This window comes from Orcinus orca, chromosome 10 (genome assembly GCF_937001465.1).
Source record: "Orcinus orca chromosome 10, mOrcOrc1.1, whole genome shotgun sequence".
NCBI classification, from domain to species: domain Eukaryota; kingdom Metazoa; phylum Chordata; class Mammalia; order Artiodactyla; family Delphinidae; genus Orcinus; species Orcinus orca.
The window spans coordinates 31994855-32016545 of NC_064568.1; the positions used below are offsets into that span (position 1 = coordinate 31994855).

Sequence of the window (21691 nt, forward strand, 5' to 3'; positions counted from 1 at the left end):
GTCTGTATGCCCTGCGTGTGATCCACATACCCAGTTACTGTTCTTTGAAAGAATGAGCCACTTCGCTCCTGAGGGCAGGGATAGTGGCTGTTGTGTTCACCACTGTACCTAGGATAATGTCTGGCTCATAATAGATGGTGAGTGAATTTATATTCTGGGGGTTTGTATGGGAGGAGAAGGGTGTGGCTTGGGGCACACCCCTTGGGCATTACTGAGGGATTGTGCGGGTTTTGCATCGTCTCTTTCCTGGTCCCCAGCTGGTCGTGTTGCTCTGGTCATGGCTATCTGTAAGTTGGGCATCCTCCAGTCACACAGACTGTGGCCCCGTCCCTAAGCAGTTATGGAGGCATTTAGGGTTTTAATAAGGTAATAACACTTTCCAAAGTGTTTCCGTTCAGGTGAGGAATTCTGGAACCTTGTGTATGTGTGGAAGGGTGGATGGAAGGAGGACAGCTGGAGAAGGAAGGTGAATCAGGAAGAAGGGGAACGGAACCCCAGTAGACCATGGGGCTAGTGCCCCGTGTTGATTGAGATTTTCTGTTACTGCTTATCCCTCACTTTAATTAGAATGATGTGTTTCCATCCTTTTCTGCACAGCTGTGCTTTCCCAAGGTCCATGTTTATCTGAGCCCAGGGATACAGTTTCAGAGGGTATGCCTGGCTTCAGGATAAGCAGCGTGAACACGCTGGTAGCATATGGATGTGCCGGGGTTGTGACCTGAGACCCTGGGCTCCATCAGAAGTGTTCTGCACATTGTGTCTTAGTGTAACAATTGCCCATTAAATACCAGACTGCCAGCATATGGTTTTCCCTAACATCCCCCTTGTTGGGTGGAAACTTCAGCTGTGTGGTTAGAATATTTTCCCATCATTTAGCATTTAAGAATTAACATTTTGGGGGAGAATTCTGCAATTAATGCTGAATGGCACATTTGCAGATTATCACAGAAACAGTTAAACCAGTGTCGGGAGATCTTTAGCTGCTCTTTCCCATGATGGATAAGTGGTGGGTCAGGACAAGGTGCGGCCAACAGGAGGATTCCGGGGCTCCCTCTGTGGATGCTGTAATTAAAATGGGAGGTCTGGCAGAGTTGTTATCCCTGCTATTAAGAGTACAGATGGCTAAAAGCCACACCCCTAAGAGTTAGAGTTAGACCTTTCAAAGTCTTCTTCTATGATCCACCTTCTATGCTCTAAGCACAGGTATGGAGGCAGTGAAGACTTTTCTCATTAAAAGTAACAGCTTATTCCCACACTCATTCCTGGTCTTGGAATGAAAAACCTGTTTCCTTAGGCTTGAGGAATTGCCTATCTGTTATGGCTTAATAGGGCTTTTGGACGAGAGTGTCTGGTAGGCAGATTTTATAACCAATCAGTGCTCAAAGTGGATCCAACTGGAAGGGTTCCAGCTGGCAGCTCACGGTCACTCTCTCCCAGTTTTACTGTTAATGAATTATTATTTAACCCCCAAATGCAGAGCAGCCTCTGCTGCTATTGTTTCAGGGGACGTGAGTACTCCTGATCCCTGTGGCCTGGCAGTTAAGAATCTCCTGGGCTAGAGGGAGCTGTGTGGGGGGACGGAGGGGGACACGGAGAGCGTGGATGTTGCTTGGTGACTGGCATGACCCTGGGTCTCTGCGATCATGCGTGTGTTTTGACTCCGTGGGGAATTTGTGATGGAAAAGCAAATTGGCTTCACTCCTTCTCACGTTCTCCTGTTTTCCCACAGGGAGTGGGGCCGGCCAGCAGAAACAGCGGGCTGCATAACATCACCTTCAGATATGACAGTAAGTGAACGGCTTGACCGCCGAAGAATGGAGCCCTTTCAGTGATCTAAAGCTTCCACAGTCGTGCTTAATCAGGGACACTGCAGGTCCTGGAGTTGAGGGATTTTCTGAACCTGCTCAGGTTTGTCCACAGAGCTAAAGCACCGCAGTCTCAGTTAAGCAACCCCAAGTATTTCGGAGCTCGAACAGGTCAGTTGTCCTCTAAAGTGTTGAGAGAAGCTGTGTGTGGAGATCTCCCCTGATTTCCTCAGGACATAGCCATATCCTTAAGAAAAACGCAGATGCCTGTAGGGCCCAGCAGGGGAACAGTGAGCGCAGGTACCAGGTGCAGGAGTGGTAGGGACTGTGGTAAACTGGGTCGCCTGCGTCTGGTCTTAGAGGAGCACTGGCTCCTCCATTCCAGATCGGTGTGGTCTTGAGGGATGTCCCCTGAGCACAGCCGCATGTGATTTCCAAGAAGAGTGGGAAATTTGCTTTTTTTTTTTCAGTATGGACATTTAACATTTTAAAAAAATATCAGCATTTATTTAAAAATTTTCACAAACACAGAGTGGGCCGACTGAATCGGTCTGAGATTGGCACAGGGGTCTCCAACTGGCCATCTTTGACTTAGGCCTGGGTTCTCACCTTGTTCCCCACCCATCAGCTGTGAACTATGGCAGGTGACTCCACTTTGGCAAGCCTCAGTTTTCTCATCATGTGAAATAAAGATTAACTTCTTCCTCAGCGTCATTTTGACACTTAAATGAGGTAATGTTTATAACTGCTCATCTCAGGAGCTAGCCTTCCGTGTGCACTCAGTAATTGATATCTATTAATATTAGAAGTCATTCCAACTGGAATTAGAATCCAAGTACCTTTTTGGCCCTTTCTCTCAAGGAAGTGTGACTTTTTCTGGCTGAATTGTTTTCTAAGGGCAGGTGGGCGTGCTTTTTCTGATTAAGCATGTAGAGCCCGCCTTAGCATCTGCTTTTGTGCCCTAGGAGGTAATTATATAGAATTATGAGCATTTTAGCCTTATGAGCCATAAATTATAAGTAAAAATGTTGACAGGAAGGAGCTTGATTCATATGTAGTGACTTGACATTCAATTCATCTCTTGGAGAGTTATGAGTAAGGGCTGTAGGTCACATTGAGGCCTCTGGAATAATCACTGCTAAAGCAGGGTTTTTGAGGTCATGTATGCAATCTAACAATTTTAAGATGCAAATATGGATGTCAAGTTCATGCCCGCAGTTGCTGACGTGGGTACTGTAAGTTAACTGATGAGAACTTACATGGGAAACTCAGACATTTCACGTTCATGATGTGTACATGTTCTGGGTAAATGCTATGCTGTTAATGAAAGACTTGCAAGTCCATGAGACTTAATTCAGCTAAGTAAAGACATGTGTAAGGGATCTTTCTTTAGGTTAGAAAGTTAATTTCTAATATATGTTCTTGGTCCTGGTAGATCTTGTATTACATTCAAGAGTTCAAAATTTTCCGGTCAGCTGCAAACAAGTATTTGCATCTCTAATTTAATATGGGGTTTTGTGAAAGAGGATCCTTACCTATAAAACTTAAAAGTACCTTATTGTTTTCTTCATGGGACTAGATATTTGGCCCATGTGCCAATGCCTGTCCCTTGGTCATTATTTTCTTTGTAAGTCTTCAGCATTTAGTTAGAATTTAATTCACAACTCGACTCCTGAGACATCTGAAGCTAGGTTGCATTTTGGCCAAATGTCATTTGGGCATAATTTTTTTGTAATCGGAATCCAAAACGTTAGAGTTGCTAATAATTGGATCCAGGCTGTGCAAAAAACCTAGTCATTGTTTTCCATTAAAAAAGATAATTTCTTTCTCCCACTAGGAAGTTCCTGTTATTGCTCTATTGACTGGTTACTAGTTTGTTTGAAATAGCTAAGAACCAATCACCAAGTTTTCAACAAAAGTATTAAACTACAAATATCTTACGTTTCTATTCCTTTGCCATTTAACGTTACAAAGAAAGAAAATGTCTTGCCTTTACGTCAAAATCAGCTTTTACAGATCCCCTTGCCTCCTTTCACGTTGCATTTCTCGTTTCTTCGTCATGCTCTGAGTGGGGTAATGCCTGAGTAGGTTGTAATACATTGTCTTAATTTGTAGACTTTATATTTGTATAATTGTATTTACAGAAACCCAGAGAGTGCTGATTTTGGCATTAGGAATGAACAAAGGGAAAAAAATCATGATTTACTCTTGTTCATGCATCTTTTCCTAAAGCTGTTTGAGTCAAAGGTTTCTTTCATTATAGACCTCAATAAATGAAAATGTTTGTACTTTACTCATCTGGGGGGATCTTGTCTTTTTTTATTCTGGGAAGCTGGTCTCAGCTAGGATTTTTGCAGGCTGAATAGTTCTGATTCAGAACTTATTTTTTAGTCATATGCTTTGTGCTGGGGATAGAATAGCAAGAGCCCTGCGTGAGCTATCCGAGGTGGCTTTCTGGGCTGGTCACTGGTGGCATTGCAAGCCACCCAGCCAATCACTCTAGCTGCAGTTTCCTTGTTTGTTCAATGTGGGTATTAAAACGGATGTTTCAACATTTTTTTCCTATTCTAAAGTTCTCTTCTATACCCAGTGAACACATGTTGAACACTTTGAGAGTGAATTGTCATCAGAAGTAGAATTTGGTTTTATTAATTATTAACATCTTTTCAAAAGAAGAAATACTGAAATGTCGAGGTGGCTGTTTTTGAAGAAGATGGAGTTTAGAGAAGGGAGTATGCCTTCTGTAGCAGTTAGGCAGAAAAGCAGGACACAAAGCTGAGTGAAGGGTGGAGTTTCAGAGAGGAGGCGGGTGCATTTTAGCGCATGTGTGTTGTCCTCTAATAAGAAATTTAAAAAGAAGGGATATTGTGTGCATGTCAAAAGGCTTGCAAGCATATCCGTTAGATGTTAGCAGTTACTTCTGTGTGGTGGGAGGTTGTGGATGACTTCTCCATTTTTAAAATATTCTGTTGTGATTTTCAAATATCTAGTGAATATTTTTAGTCATAAAAATGGGAAATGTGTGGTATAGTTTACGGGGAGCAGGGGGACAGGCATGCAGCAGACTCACTAGGCTTCTTAGAAAATGCCTCTGAATGCTTCACCCCCAAAACACCCTGACTTCAGAGGGGTAATGAGTAGTTTTGGAATCCGATGGAAGGCCTTTTGCATCATATACTAAAGAAAGTTTTCAAGTTCAATTACTGAAAAGAAATCAAGATAAAGCAGCATAAGAATGACAAGTTAGTGTCTATGATTCTCCATGCACAAGTGGCGGGAACAGCCTGCAGCCATCCTGGGAGGTCCCCCCACTGGGTCTGGCTGGAAGCTTCTGGCAGCTCTTTAGGATCCTTTTTAGACTTTGAAAGTGTACTTAGCAATACCAGGTGGCACAGCTGCTGCCTTGGCAGGTGGCAGTGAGTCATGTCCTCAGACAAAATCAAAGAATCGGTGGTTTTCGTCTTTACGTGGGACTGTTTGGATTTGGGGGGTGTTGTGGGTGTCTTTGATGAGGTGGTGTTTGGGAACAAAGGTTTTACCTTTGACACGCCAGTTAACATTGAAGGTGCTTTGCTTATCACGAAATCAGTTAGTCCCTTTGGCAGGTCCTAATTGGATTCTTTAACAGTCTGGCTGTGAATCACTACCCTACGAATTCACATCCTCCTATGAGTTCCTTTTTCCCAGTCACCTCGCCCTCGCCCTCGCCCTCGCCCTCGAGGTTTCTTCTGAAAATGAACAAACCCCATATTACTTAGCCATTGTTTTGCTTCAGATCACTCTTTAATGCTAAAAACTAATTGAACTGATGTAAATTATTATTGATTTAGGTAAAATGTCAGAGTAGTAAAAAGTGAATGCCTGATACACACACAAACTCCGGACTTTACCTAATCCTCCGACCACTGTCCCAGAATTTAACTCAAGGGGAGGGGGTGGTGTTATAAATAAACCCCACTGCAGCATCTTACAGTTTTCCAAACAGCCAACCTTTGATGTCATCTGTGGGCTTTAAGGCACACGTCTTTTTAAAAAATAATTTCAGGCATATATATAGTTTAAATTAATTAATTAACTGATCTTTGGCTGTGTTGAGTCTTCATTGCTGCGTGCGGGCTTTCTCTAGTTGCAGCGAACGGGGGCTGCTCTTTGTTGTGGTGCGTGGGCTTCTCCTTGCGGTGGCTTCTCTTGTTGCGGAGCAAGGGCTTTAGGCACGCGGGCTTCAGTAGTTGTGGCACGTGGACTCAGTAGTTGTGGCGCACGGGCTTACGTGCTCCGTGTCCTGTGGGATCTTCCTGGACCAGAGATCGAACCCGTGTCCCCCGCATTGGCAGGCGGATTCTTAACCACTGCGCCACCAGGGAAGTCCCTAGGCACACGTCTTTAGACAATAGATTTGGCTAACTCCGAACATGCCCTGCGTAATTTGAGAAGATGAACATGGAGAGAATAAATAAATGCTTAAATATAACTCTTCTCCTACCATATGACCCAGCAATCCCACTACTGGGCATATACCCTGAGAAAACCATAATTCAAAAAGGGTCATGTACCAAAATGTTCATTGCAGCTCTATTTACGATAGCCCGGAGATGGAGACAACCTAAGTGCCCATCATCGGATGAATGGATAAAGAAGATGTGGCACATATATACAATGGAATATTACTCAGCCATAAAAAGAAACGAAATTGAGCTATTTGTAATGAGGTGGATAGACCTAGAGTCTGTCATACAGAGTGAAGTAAGTCAGAAAGAGAAAGACAAATACCGTATGCTAACACATATATATGGAATTTAAGAAAAAAAAATGTCATGAAGAACCTAAGGGTAAAACAGGAATAAAGACACCTACTGGAGAACGGACTTGAGGATATGGGGAGGGGGAAGGGTGAGTTGTGACAAAGTGAGAGAGAGGCATGGGCATATATACACTACCAAACGTAAGGTAGATAGCTAGTGGGAAGCAGCCGCATAGCACAGGGAGATCAGCTCGGTGCTTTGTGACCGCCTGGAGGGGTGGGATAGGGAGGGTGGGAGGGAGGGAGAGGCAAGAGGGAAGAGATATGGGAACATATGTATATGTATAACTGATTCACTTTGTTATAAAGCAGAAACTAACACACCATTGTAAAGCAATTATATCCCAATAAAGAGGTTAAAAAAAAATATATATATATATAACTGTTCTCATTCTCCCAACTCTCTAGACTGCACCACTTACTTGAATCCAGTGGGGAAGCACATCATCGCCGATGCCCAGAACATCACCATCAGTCAGTATGCTTGCCACGATCAAGTGGCAGTCACCATTCTTTGGTCCCCAGGAGCCCTCGGTAAGTGGTCAAAATGGAGTCCACCATGGTGACTGGTGCCCAGTGCAGGGGTCCCAAGCGTGGTGGCCTCCGGGGCCAGGTGGGTCTTGACATGAGCAGAGCTTAGGTGTGCCTCGGCACAGACACACTTGCTACTTGGTTGTATACGCTTGCTGCACATGCATGCAGCTTCATGTTGTGCCCATGACTTGTCTTTTGTTCCCTTGGCTGTTACTGAGAGCGATGTGGGTTTGTAAAATAATAGTGTGAGAGTGATAAATGGCACTGAGGCCTTGGCCTATGTGTCTCAGCAGGTGTTGGGGGGACAGGTGACCTGTCCAAGGATATAATGGCTTCAGTATCCAGCATCAGTGATCTCTGTGGCCACAAGGAGATGTGTGGGCCCAGCATTGGCACATTGTGTGTGTTTTCAGGAAAACTCCAGTTTTCATGAGAAACCATGAAATCAACACTTTTTAAATGTTGGCAATGAATTGAAGTTTTATTTAAATTGTGTGGGCTGAAAAAAGCAAACTAAAACAAACCCACAGAAAAGAGCAAACCCACGTTATCTGGCCAGATCCAGGTTAGGGCTCCGTCTGCTTGTCCTCTTTAATGAACTGATGACACACAGGAGAGGATGCAGTGGTTGAGTATGGAACCTGGGGAGGGCCCATTTGTTCAAATGGGCCTGGGTTTGAACCCAGAATCTACCTTTGAAAAGAAGCATTTAAATCTGGCTGAGCCCCAGCTTCCCCATCTGTAAAGTGTACATGACTGCCTCTTGGTTTGTTGTAAGACTTAGAGACAAAGAGTGGATATATGTATAACTGATTCACTTTGCTCTACAGCAGAAACTAACACAACATTGTAAATCAACTATAATCCAATAAAAGTTAAAAGAAAAAAACCAAAAACAAATATTGAGGGTGGAAATGTAAAATGCCACAACCACTTTGGAAAACGTTTTTGTATTTTCCTGAACAGTTAAACATGCATTACCACATGATCCAGCCATTTGACTACTATTTATCCAGGAGAAAGGAAAGCATATGTCCATACAAAGATTTGTACACAAACGTTCATAGCAGCTTTGTTTTTAATTGTCCAAACCTGGAAACAACGTGAATGTCCATCAGCACATGGACCGATACACAAACTGGTACATTCATACAGTGGAACACTACCCAGCAATGAAAAGGAATGGAATAGTGATATACCTAACAACATGGATGAATTTCAAAGTAATTTTTCTGAGTGAAATCAGCAAGACCAAAAAGTGCATGCTGAGTGATGACACATTCAATAAAATACAAACAAAGCTTTAGTGGCAAAAAGCAGGTTGGTGATTGCCTGGGAACAGGGGTGGGAGGGCCTCTGTAGAGGCATGAGGAAGACTTGGGAGGTGATAGATAAGTTCATTATCTTGATTGTGATGACAGTTTCATGGATGTACATATATGTCAAAGTGTATGAAATTGTTCTCTGTAATATGAAGTTAATTGTATGCCAACTATGCTGCAATAAACCTGTTAAGAGTAAAAAAAAAAAAGAACAAAGAAAGAAAAAAGAAAAAGAATTAGAGACACATATGGTACATTTCTAAAGAGAGCTCTTAAAAAACAGTGGCTGAAAAAAAAAATAAAAAATAAAAATAAAAAAATAAAAAACAGTGGCTGTTTTTATCATCATCAGAACCTGGTCCTCAGGTCTGCTCCTTGGACGTTGCCACCGAATCTTAGAATTAAAAAAAAAAATCTGGGGCTTCCCTGGTGGTGCAGTGGTTAGGCGTCCGCCTGCCGATGCAGGGGACACGGGTTCGTGCCCCGGTCCAGGAGGATCCCGCATGCTGTGGAGCGGCTTGGCCCGTGAGCCATGGCCGCTGAGCCTGTGCGTCCGGAGCCTGTGCTCCGCAAGCGGAGAGGCCACAGCACTGAGAGGCCCGCGTATCGCAAAAAAAAAAACCAAAAAAAAAATCTGACCAAGGGAAAAGTAAAATAAATTCTGAATTTCTTAATCTGAATGAGATAAATCTCAGAGGAACCAGATTCAGTACAGAGACAGGGAGGATGGATCAGACCTGTGGGCCTGACTCACTAATCCATGTAAATACTGCTGGGTCTGAACCCAATGGGTTTTCCAAAAAGAACATTACCTTAACATTTAAAAAGAAAAATATCCTCTGTGGATAAGAGAGAAATAGTCATTCCAACATAAAGCTAAACGGTTAAGGGGTTGGCCTGACACATTGCAGGCTCCCTCTTTAGAATGAAAGTAAGAGATGTGAGGAAAACGGAGATGTGGAACAGTGAAGGCAGAAAGATGTGCTTTTTCTGCATGATGGTTTGTGGGTGGGAATGGCTGGACAGGTTCTATCAGTTTCTATGAGGTTCTAACAAGGAGACTCCTTGGGAGACAGAAAAGCATATGGGTTAAGAGCACTCTGGGTTTGATCCCATCTCTGCCATTTGATCCCTCTGTGACCCTGGGCAAGTCATTTAGTGTTTATATACCTCGGTTTCCTCATCTATAAAGTGGGGACAATAATACCTTCCTCCTGTGGTTGTGAGGATTTTATGAGTTAAATGATGAGGAGTAAGTAAGTTCCTTTATGGGAAACTGCTGTATAAAATTGCTAAACATTATATAACTACAAGATGTTAACAGTATTGTGATACAGGTGTTACTATGATATAAGATTTACATTTACTGCCTCTACTTCCACTCCCATACTTGGTATAGTGGTTTTCTAGGCAGGTCTTTTAAAGATAAGAACTAGAATCATCCACTCCCACCCCAGCAGATGTGTTTTTATGTAATTGTGAGATGTACAGTCTTATAATCATATTAATCACCTGGCTTTTGTTAAACAGTTCTGGGGCCATTGAATGAATCAAATCTTAGTATAAATAATAAGGATTTGTTCAAAAATCTTTGTGGGGAAGGGGGGATCTCAAAAGACAAGTTCCTGTGAGAGCTACTAAATAGTTGCTGGTCAAAAACCTTAGATCTTGTCAGCATGTGTGAATCTCGGACTGTGGATCAGCCAGCACTCAGCCCCGCAGGAAGCTTTGTACTTGAAATAATACAACATGGCAGGGTCCGTACTTGCGCACTCTGTCCTCTGACCCCCTAAATGGCGAAGCTCTAATTGTAGCTCCTTTGCCTTTCCCACCATAAAATATGTGCTCTTCATTAAATAATTACAGGATTGCAGAACCTATTCGAAGGAGAAAAAGATTTCCCTGGCCTTTGCCATTGATAATTTTCCCACCTGGTTAATTGCATCCTGTGTAATTATTCTTGCCCTGGGAGGGGAAGGGTTGAAAATGTCTCCTTGTCTAGTGTTCCGAAAGAATGCGAAATCGATATCTCACCAATTGAGGCCGGCTTCGGGGAGCTCCAGCTGCAGTTGGACCACTCCAGTCTCCATGGGATACGAAGCCCCAGTACCGGCTCTCGTGGCCATCAGAGCTTAATCCTTTTGAAAGCAGCTAGTTGGACGTGCAGCAGGGGAAGCTCAGGTGGCGGGAGGCTGGGCCGGTGCCTTTCAGCGGCGCTGTGGGCGTCTCGGGGCCTCTGAGGGCTGTATGAAGAGCACACACTGGGCAGCTCTTGGGTGTCGGCCTTTCAGGCATGATTAGAGCAAGAACCGCTTTGTAACTCACATAGGCATTCTCCTAAGCTATTTAATCTCAAGCCTAGGAACCCCTTGTGTGCAGACACACACTTTGTTGGGAATTTTCTCCGTTGCTCAGTGAAACATGCAAGCAAATATAGGACTAAAACGGAAAGTATTTGAAACATGGTTTGGGGGGAGTCCCTGGTCAGCACTGGGAATGATCATCAGCTGAATACACCTTGTTTAATGACCTAGAAATTATATATTCCACTGCAGACTTTTATGATCAATTGTGACTTGAGTCTAAATATATGAACCCTCATGTCATAGAGGCAATGGGCGTTTGTGCACTGGCTGGCTGGATGAGAGATTTATTAATTAGTAATGGTGGGAAAGAGCAAATCACCTGGCCTGTACCAGAGGAATGCAGGGTATTTATTTTTCCTTTCTGTACACTCAGATATTCCGGCTAGAGTTAGAATTCCTTTAACTCTGTTGTGTAGGTGGAGAGGATGGTAATCTTGGAGGGAGGAAAGTGCGTTCAGAAGTAATTAGGTCCACTTTTAATAAAAGCATTCTGCTTTGCTTAGGCATCGAATTCCTAAAAGGATTTCGGGTAATACTGGAGGAGCTGAAGTCAGAGGGAAGACAGTGCCAACAACTGATTCTAAAGGACCCGAAGCAGCTCAACAGTAGCTTCAAACGAGCTGTAAGTCACACGCGGGGAATGTGCTCCTGAAGACACACTATTGTTCTGGGGGCTGAATGGTCCATTGAAAGCCTGTGAAACTGGAGGAGAAGGGGCTGTGGGGTCCACCCCACCTGCCAAGGTGGGCGATCCTGCTCTGCACTCCCAGAAACCCTCCAGCACCTCTTGGTGGTAAACAAACACACCTCTCAGGTTACACGCTGGAGCAGCAGCCCTGGAAGGTGGCTTTGAGCCCTCAGGAGTGGATGTAGGCTCCTCCCCACCAACTTTGTGCCACAGCTTCATTGCCAAAGAACAGACAGTGGTGCCCATCTTCCTTTTCAGTTAGGGGTCCAAACCTAAACTTGGTCCAGAAAGGAAACTTTCTGGACTTCCTCCTTCCCCCCTGCAACACGTCCCCCAGCCCTAGAACTGTGTCTGTGTGACCGTCAGGGCAGACCGGAGCTCTCGCATGTAGGTGGAGGGGTGGGTGATTTCTCCGTGACATCACATGTATTTTTGTTCCCTTTTAGGGAGTGGAATCTCAACCTTTCCTGAATATGAAATTTGAAACAGATTACTTTGTAAAGATTGTCCCTTTTCCTTCCATTAAAAATGAAAGCAATTATCACCCTTTCTTCTTCAGAACCCGCAGTGAGTATGGTCTTCCCTGCCTGTTTGCTGTGGGGAGACATTTCTCCGGCTTTTAATGACTTTTCGACAGCGATGTGTTCAAGAGCACATGAAATACTAGTATGAAACTAGCATGGGAAAAAGAAAAAGCATTCAGAAAAGCAACTTTTAGAATTAAGATTTGGCCCAGGCAGTGTGCATCTAACCAGAGATACCCATTCCTGGCTTGTTCTGGAGTAGACATGGTGGTTGATTTTTTTGAAGGTGCTGTAAGGCAGCCATGTATTAAAATACTTTGATAAAAAAAAAACCGGAATACAAAATATAAGTTGATTTCAAGGTAAAGGGTAGAGCATGAAATGATTCTATTGTGTACCTGTCATCAGGAGGGTGGCCTCTGTGAGTGATTGCCTGTCATTTTCAGGATTAGATTAAGAAAATTAAGCAGTATCCCTGAGGTTACCTCGTTCTAGAAAGTTTATTTATTTAACATCTATGTTAAATAAATGCTTTGCAAATATTAATGCTCTGTTCTAAATATTTTCCAAATATTAATGCAGTTTACCTCCATGGCAACCCTCCAAAGAACTTAATCTTACCATCCCCACTTATTAGATGTGGAATCACACATAGAGATGTTAAAGGGCCTGTTGGGAGCTGGGATTTGAGCCCCAAGGAGCCTGACTCTGGAGTACACACTCTCAAGCCAACCATGCTGGATTCCCTTCTCTGTTGGGCTCTCCCTTTCCATCTGTTCTGCACACAGTGTGGTGTGCCTTTCATCGGCCTGAATTGCTGATGAATTTGGTGCCCTGGCATTCTGGACCCCAGTGTTTCCCTCTTGCTTTCTTGGTCCGTCTTTCCAGGCCTTGGATGGTTGTCCAATCTGACACCCCCTCCTATGTGGCCTGCTTGCCGTCCTCATCCCTCTGTGATGTTTTTGTTCTCAACGCCAGCCTACATCCGTGCTTCCCTTTGCAGAATTCTTACTCTGGTGGTTTCCTTCTTTTCTTTTCTTTTCTTTTTTTTTAAACTGTGGTTGTTTTCTATGCAGCAAAGTCATTTCATAACAGTTGATTTCATTTTCTTAATTAAAATAAGATTCCATAGGGCAGAGACCATGTACGTTGTACAGCATCTTTCGATGCCTTACACATAACAACCAGATAGAGGGTTCAAAGAACGTGTTTATGGAAAGCTTGCTTAAATCAAAACTCGCCTACTTTAAGATTTAATTTTCCTCATTGGAATCAATGTCCATTTTGGGGTGAGGCAGGTGGTGCATTTATCACCATTTCAGTGCATTGTGACCTTGATGCTGCCTTTGATTTTCTTGGCATTGTAAGATCATTTTCCAGAGGGTTCTCCTTGGGTTAGCAACATGGCATATAGTGCCTCTCTTGTGTTTTTATCACATTTAAATCCTATTTCAAAGCTACTGCCTTTGCTGCCTGGTTTTCAGTACTGTTGCTACTACTTAGTAGATGCTTGGATGTCATTTTTAGATTCCATCAAAAAGATTCCATCAAAAGTTAGAGTGCTATAGCTAAGGTTAAAATAACCTCAAGATAAATTATCAGGATCACTCTAAAGTTCTCTTGTGCCTAAACAGTTTACAGTGGGGCAGGGAATGGCATCATTTCTGTCTACAGCTAAAACAGGGTCCCCATGGGGCAGAAGCATGAACATAGGTCTTGCTGTCTTTGGCTGTGGCCTTTAAGAAGCTTTTAAAATCTGGCTGACTTTAATATTGTTTCCATTTATGTGGCATAAAGTGAACTGCATTAATACTTTTATATTGTACAATTCAAATTTTCATAAAATACAACTGGGCTTTACTGAAAATCATTGTTGAGTTGATGCAGTTGATGCATTTTACATTCTTTCCAGCAATACCCAGTGCCATATATTTATATTGTATTGAATTGTTGGATGAGGAAAATGTCAAACTGTGCTAAAACTAAAAATACGCATCTTTCTTAATAGCCTGTGACCTGCTATTGCAGCCGGACAACCTGGCCTGTAAACCCTGTAAGTATAGCTGTCCTTGTCTGTCAAGTCTCTAGTGGTGTCGGGGCAGCCTCAGGACGCTCACTCTGGTCCTTCCTCCTCCCAGTCTGGAAGCCTCGGAACCTCAACATCACCCAGCACGGTTCAGACATGCAGGTGTCCTTCGACCACGCACCCCACGCCTTTGGCTTCCGTTTCTTCTATCTTCATTATAAGCTCAAGCATGAAGGACCCTTCAAGCGAAAGACCTGTAAACAGGTGAGCTGCTAGTTGTGCATAAAGGAATACTCTGTGTTTTAAAATGACCCCTGGGGCCCTGGAATTTGGATGGTTCAATGTGAACATTAGGCTTTGTGGATTCTGAGCAGTTGGTAGACACTCCAGAATGTTATCACTGGGTGCGTCTCAGGGCCATCCTGAGTCATCCCTCACTCCCTAGTTATCTCTACCGTAGCTGTCCCAGTGGAGATGTAGCAGATAAAGTATTACCAAGGAACTGAAACAATGAAGTAGTTGTGGTCTATTCTGTATTTTAATTTTTAATATTTATTTATTTGGCTGTGCCAGGTCTTAGTTTTAGCATGCAGGATCTAGTTCCCTGACCAGGGATCGAACCCGGGCCCCCTGCACTGGGAGCGTGGAGTCTTAGCCGCTGCACCATCAGGGAAGTCCCTGTTCTTCCATATTTTAAGCATGAATCAGGTGCTCACTGTGTGCTAGTTACCAAGCTTTGTGGTCATTGAATCCTTACAGCTCAATGGAACAAAGGCTGCTGTTATCCCCACTTTAGAGCTGGGGAACCTGTGGCCCAGGGAGGTCACCTGGACTGCTGCTGAAGGCCTCACAGTTAGTAAGTGAAAAAAAACACATCTAGGAGCCAAGCCACTAGCATGTCAGTGGCTAGTGATTTTACACAGAGGCCAAGGTGAAGTAGAAATTCAGTAACCAAGTTCTTAAACTAGAGGTGGTCGGGGGTGTGGGAAATGTTTCGTGGAAGTTCACAAGACTGCTAGATTATCCCATGAGAGCCCCAAGAGAGGTTTTTGGTCATAGTGGCAGAAGTAGATGTGCTCCTTTGTGTCGAGTTCTGTCTTCCTGCTGGCTGTTACCTCTGTCACTGACCTTCCGCTCAAGTTAAAATTATAGCAAATAAAATATGCACAAACATGGAAGTGTAGTTTCTTTCCCCATCCTTTTATTAAGTAAAAGGTATCCTAATTGGTTTCTTTGTCTTCAAATAAAAAATTGCTGCTCAGGGCACCACCAGCCAAGCATAGAATATGACAGGGGTCCCAGGCTCTCCTGGGCCTTTTATCAAAATGAAGTTCAGATACCCTGGCAGATAAGCACAGTTGCTTTCTGTTCCAACTGACATCTTCTGAAAACATGACTGAAACTGGTGGCAAGGCTCCTTCAGTTCTAGGACAGAAGAGAGGGGTCCCGATGACCTTTATCTAAGAAGAAAGTTTTAAAGTGTTATTTGTTTCTTTGCAGGAGCAAAATACAGAGACAACCAGCTGCCTCCTTCAAAATGTATCTCCTGGGGATTATATAATTGAGGTACGTACAACTCAAGAAAGCCCTATTATTTTTATTCTTTTTAAATTTTATTGAAGTATAGTTGATTTACAATATTGTGTTAATTTTTGTTGTACAGCAAAGTGACTCAGTTATAAATATATATATTCTTTTTTTTTTAATTAAAAAAATTTTTTTGGCTATGCTGCATGGCGTGTGGGATCTTAGTTCCCTGACCAGGGATTGAACCCATGCCCCCTGCAGTGGAAGCATGGAGCCCCAAACACTGGACCACCAGGGAATTCCCTATATATTCTTATTTACTTATTTATTTATTTATTTATTTACTTACTTACTTATTGGCTGAGTTGGGTCTTAATTGCGGCACGTGGGATCTTTCATTGTGGCATGTGAGCGTCTCTCATGGGCTCCAGAGCGCAGGCTCCAAAGCGCGTGGGCCCTGTAGTTGCGGCACGCGGGCTCTCTAGTTGAGGTGTGCAGGCTCAGAAGTTGTGGGCTTAGTTGCCCCGCGGCATGTGGGATCTTAGTTCCCCGACCAGGGATTGAACTGTCATCCCCTGCCTTGGAAGATGGAGTCTTAACCACTGGACCACCAGGGAAGTCCCTATATTCTTTTTCATATTCTTTTCCATTACGGTTTATCACAGGATATTGAATGTAGTTCCCTGTGCTATATAGTAAGACCTTGTTGTTTATCCATCCTATATATATTAGTATTGGTTGGTATATATAGAGAGGAATCTGACTCTTAATATCTAATCTCAGCTTGAAAATGATCACAGGCCGCAGCAGCTCTCCTCTCCCTCGCCCCACTGCCCACAGATGGAAGAATGAATGAAATCTGTTGAGATGCTATCACTTAAAAAAAGTAATACAGCATCCTCTGTTTTGCAGCTGGTGGATGACAGTAATATGACAAGAAAAGTGATGCATTATGCCTTAAAACCAGGTAAGATTTTGTTTGTTTGTTGGAAATGCTGCCTCTGGACTACAGAGTGGACCAAGGTATTCGATGCTTTCTGTACTTCATGGTTTACAAAAAGAAAACACTTGAGCTCCTCACTCTTAAATGATGTTCCATCAAATCTGACTTTCCTTCCACCCTAATGTTGACGCCCAGAAGATCAAAGCCAGGGTGTTGTGTGTGTTGCTGGGACCAGATAAATAGTCAATTGTCCTCAGAAGAAAAGTGGTAGGAGGGGAGATTTCCCTAGGCAAATTCTCACTCAAAGGTATTTATTGTCTCAGCGGACTCTAACTACTGAATTGTCTTCTACAGTCTTTTAAAATGAATACTTTTATAATCACCAAATCGGTACTAGAGAAAAGTGGTCAAGGAGTCTTAGAACCTGTTATGTGGCTTATGTTTAAAAATGAAAAAAAATTGTTTCTCTTTGAACCTGTTATACTGCTTAAGTCTAAAAGCCTTCCCTTTGAAATTTCCCAGTGTATTCCCAATGGGCTGGGCCCATCAGAGCTGTTGCCATCACTGTGCCGCTGGTTGTCATATCGGCATTTGCGACGCTGTTCACGGTGATGTGCCGCAAGAAGCAGCAAGGTATATCTTTGTGTGGTGTGTTCTTCCTATATTGGTAGGTCTAGGGCCAACAGAGGGAGACTGGCAGCACTTGGTCCCTCCAGGCAGGCGACTGGGAAGCCACACAGCTCCTGTAGTGAGTTCCCTGGCTGCTGTAGTTCCCAGAATTAAAAAATTTGACTTTTAACCTCAGGAGCCACTAAAAGGACAGGCATACTTCTCTTCTCAAACTCAGGATGGTAAATTCACGAGCATAAAGGAAGACTAAAGGTGTGAGTAAGGGAAGAGGTAGAGCTTTATCACTTATAGAAGTCTGACGTCGGGAGAGAAGCTTCTGGGGAACTTAGAAATATATCTTAATCTGAGTGGCGGTTACACAGGTGTATTCTTAGATAAAAGTTATTGAGATGTACTCTTAAGATTTATGGACTTTACCTTTGTAATTTGTACCAAAAAAAAAACCCTTCAATGAAAGTTTTTTTGTTTTAAAGAAGGTCACCTCTGCTGATGCTTAATGATGTAGTAGGTGCACTCAGTTGCAAGAGGGTGGGGTGGTGCTGCAGTGCTCTTGGCTTGCCTGAGGTCAGTTTCAGGTGAAGAACAAATTTTGTCCATTTTTGGCTCCACTGCAGAAACTAGCTGTCCCATTCCCAGAGGTGACCCAAGGGGCTGGTGGAATTAGGGAGCTGGGAGTGCTCTAGGTGACATGGTGACTGTTGTTTCTTGAAGACAGCATTAGGTCCCGAGTCGTAGGGAACAGGACAGAGCTTTGCTCGTGGGAGCCAACCCTATCTTCTTTTCCACTTTAGAAAATATATATTCACATTTAGATGAAGAGGGTTCTGAGTCCTCCACGCACATCACGGCACTTCCCAGGGAGAGGCTCCGGCCACGGCCCAAGGTCTTCCTCTGCTATTCCAGTAAAGATGGCCAGAATCACATGAACGTCGTCCAGTGTTTTGCCTACTTCCTCCAGGACTTCTGTGGCTGTGAGGTGAGGAATCTAAAGTCTTTTTTTCTGGGTGGGACATGTGCTAAATGCCTAGCTTCCAAACTAGGGTCAGCCTTGCACTCTTCTTTCAGCCTGGCCTACCCATCACCAGCACTAAATGTTTGCTGACACTTAGTTCTAACCCTGACATACTCCTGCTCAAAAGCCTTGAGTGGCACCCACCTGGCAGGAAGTGTTTTAAGCATTAAAAAGACCTCAGGGGAATGGGGGACAGGATGGTGGAGGAAATGGCAGCTGCCCTGGGAGCGTGCAGTGGGGCCAGTGGGAGGAGGTCACTCAAGACATCCTGGAGAGCACTGGAGGGTCAAAGAGAGAATGGCAAGTAAAGAGGCGAGTTTAGACAGTTTTGGAGGGGGAGCTTGGCTAATAAGGGAAAACAATAATATGTTAAGTACTCAAATGGTTTCCTCTGGTTTCTTGCCTGTTCTCTTGAATTAAGCTGTTAATATGTAGCTTTTCTATAATGTCATAGTGTTCGTTTTAGAGTGAAGTTTGAAGCTCTCATGGAAGGCACACTGTTTCTTACAAATGCAAGAATTGTACAATAATTGTGTAATTGGAAGTTATTTGTGCTTTGAAACTGAGGACTGGTGGGTTTCTTAGACTCTCTCCACATGGTGAGGCTGTCCCCTAGTGTCAGTTAAGCATGTTTACAAGGCTGGCCGGGTTTCCTAATATATGAAGGTCTAGACGTTGGCAGATCAGCCTGTGTACTGAAAAACTGGTGCGGACCCGCAGGTGGCACACAGTCTTCAGATACTGACAACCCTTCTGCTCTGCTTTGTAAGTGACTAGCCTCGGGGGCGGGGGGAAGCCTTCCAGTTATGAGTGTAATAGAAAATTTGGAAACTAGAAAAGGATGACAAATTTCAAAATGGATGGTAATCTTAACCTGGAGAATAGAGGAACCACAGTTAAAACTGCTGTATTTCCTTCTAGTCTTTTTCTGCATAGATGAACTCGTACATATAGATGTGCATTTTGGATGGATTGGAATTATTTTTTTCTGTCTCTTCACTCAGTAACTTTTTACACTCTTAGCAGTTCTCTGTAAACAGCAGTTTTAAACAGACTCTTGATCCATATTAGTGATTCACCATAATTGAGTTTTTTCTAATTGTTAAACATCTCATTATTTCAATTTTGCCCCATTCCAGTGGTGGATACCCGGAAATGGAATTGCTGGGTCAGACAGGAACATTTTTAAAGTGCTTAGTATATATTCCCAGTTAGCTTTCAGAATGCGTAGTGTTAGTGGGAATTACGGAAAATGTAAGACAATTCAGGATTATTTTCAGCAGCTGGAGGGATGTTGGGGGCTTTCTTCCCTTGGTAACACTTTAGAGCAAAAGAGGAAGGCAAAGTCATCTCAGAGCCCCCTTCCACATAAGTGACTGTCATAGGCACTGAGAGTTAATTTCTGAACTACAGAAGGAAAGAGGCTGATATAATTGCTGAGACGTTTTCAGCAGAATCAGATGAAGATGGTCTGAGAAGGGGAAGCCCTCTGAGGGGCCACGCATACCTTGTGTTCTTTTCTTTGTCAGTGCCCCACCCCAGACTCCCTATGAGACCTCCCCTAGGGGTTAAAGGCCTCGTAGGGGTCTCGTAGGGATGTGGCCCTGTAGACTGCTGAGAAGTGGTGAGAGGTGCCGGTCACTCCAAGTGAGTGAACCAGAATGGCCATGTTACGGCAGCTCATCACCTTCCTCTCCATGCACTGATCACCTGGTAAACAGTAGGCTGACTCCAGGGCTGTGTGAGAGGCCAGGGAGGTCCTCTTTGTCAGTCACACTCTGTCATTGAGTCAGCCAGCAGCATGGGTGGGTGACTCTGGCATCCAGACCTGAACCCCATTTCCCAGCCCACTTTGAGATCCCTCACCCACACCCGTCTATCACCACCTTCCAGTTCTCTCTCCAGGATCTGCCCCCCATCCAGGCAGCCTCGCTCATCAGATAGACCCACTCCCACTGCCTCTGTATTCCATGCTCCCTATCACACTCTAAGTCAGTTGAAGGCCCCACATGTAATATGTAACTTTGGTGGGTTGCTAGACGCTCTGTGCTTCTGTCTCTTTGTAGGGTGGGAGTGGTAAAGATCCCACATTATGCTAAAATGAGGGCATGATACAGAGGGCCTGTGTGTGACGGTCGCCCATGGAATGTTAGCTGTTCCTTGGAACTGGGCAACCCGAAGCCTGCATATAGCAGTGCTAGTAATGATTTGGGGCAGATGATGTGCCCTTCTTGTAACATTCCCATTCTTGTCACTCGACTCTCTAAGCTGTACAGGTGAGTGAGGTTCTCTGCTCCCTTTCCAGGTCGCTCTGGACTTGTGGGAAGACTTCAGCCTCTGCAGAGAAGGGCAGAGAGAATGGGTCATCCAGAAGATCCACGAGTCCCAGTTCATCATCGTGGTGTGTTCCAAAGGCATGAAATACTTCGTAGACAAGAAGAACTACAAACACAAAGGAGGCGCCCGAGGCTCGGGGAAAGGGGAGCTCTTCCTGGTGGCGGTGTCGACCATCGCTGAGAAGCTCCGCCAAGCCAAGCAGAGCTCATCCACGGCGCTCAGCAAGTTCATCGCCGTCTACTTCGATTATTCCTGCGAGGGAGACGTTCCCGGTGTCCTGGACCTGAGCACCAAGTACAAACTCATGGACCACCTTCCCCAGCTCTGTTCCCACCTGCATTCCCAGGACCTCAGCCCCCAGGAGCCGGGGCTGCACCCCGGACGCATTAGCAGGAGGAACTACTTCCGGAGCAAATCGGGCCGCTCCCTGTACGTCGCCATTTGCAACATGCACCAGTTTATCGACGAGGAGCCTGACTGGTTTGAGAAGCAGTTTGTTCCCTTCCATCTCCCCCCACTCCGCTACCGGGAACCGGTTCTGAAGAAGTTTGACTCAGGCTTGGTTTTAAACGAAGTCCTGTGCAAGCCAGGGCCGGAGAGCGACTTCTGTCTCAAGGCCGAGGCCGCTGGCTCCGGGGCGCCGGCCGACCCGCACTCTGAGGGCTCGCAGTTCGCTCCGGACGAAGACGCGGAGGCTGGGCCCGTTTCGGGCGCCAGCGCGGTCTTGCGGCCCCTGCTGCACGCGGTGAAAGCTGCTGGCCCCTCGGACATGCCACGGGACTCGGGCATCTACGACTCGTCCGTGCCTTCGTCCGAATTGTCCCTGCCCCTGATGGAAGGGCTCTCCACGGACCAGACGGAGACGTCTTCGCTGACGGAGAGCCTGTCGTCCTCATCAGGCGTGGGTAAGGCGCGCGGAGCCGGGAGGGTCGGTGGGTCGGGTTCCTGATGCAGGCCACGGCCTTGCCCCATGAGTCCAAAATCCAGGAAAGCTTTTTGCTAATTTCGGTGCAAATTTATTCGGCAGCCCGGTGGGAAGTAACAAAACTCCATGCATAGTCTCTGCTGATCCCAGGTAATGGGAATGTTCACATGTGTGAGCTGCAGAAATACTGTTGATAAATTATGGTGAGCTGCCTGGTACCATCTTATGTAATATACAGTATGTTCATTATG

General features: G+C 44.6%; 1 protein-coding gene across 1 annotated transcript in view; it reads left to right on the forward strand.

Moving 5' to 3' along the window:
- Window positions 1–21691, forward strand: part of IL17RD (interleukin 17 receptor D) — a 67086-nt gene that overhangs the window by 38304 nt on the left and 7091 nt on the right. Inside the window, exons 2-12 of the mRNA XM_004267939.3 lie at window positions 1730–1787; window positions 7015–7140; window positions 11332–11450; window positions 11963–12083; window positions 14049–14093; window positions 14179–14330; window positions 15567–15632; window positions 16506–16560; window positions 17059–17169; window positions 17958–18142; window positions 20484–21420. Of these exons, the coding sequence (XP_004267987.1) occupies window positions 1730–1787; window positions 7015–7140; window positions 11332–11450; window positions 11963–12083; window positions 14049–14093; window positions 14179–14330; window positions 15567–15632; window positions 16506–16560; window positions 17059–17169; window positions 17958–18142; window positions 20484–21420 (1975 nt within the window). The remainder of the gene's footprint in view (window positions 1–1729; window positions 1788–7014; window positions 7141–11331; window positions 11451–11962; window positions 12084–14048; window positions 14094–14178; window positions 14331–15566; window positions 15633–16505; window positions 16561–17058; window positions 17170–17957; window positions 18143–20483; window positions 21421–21691) is intronic.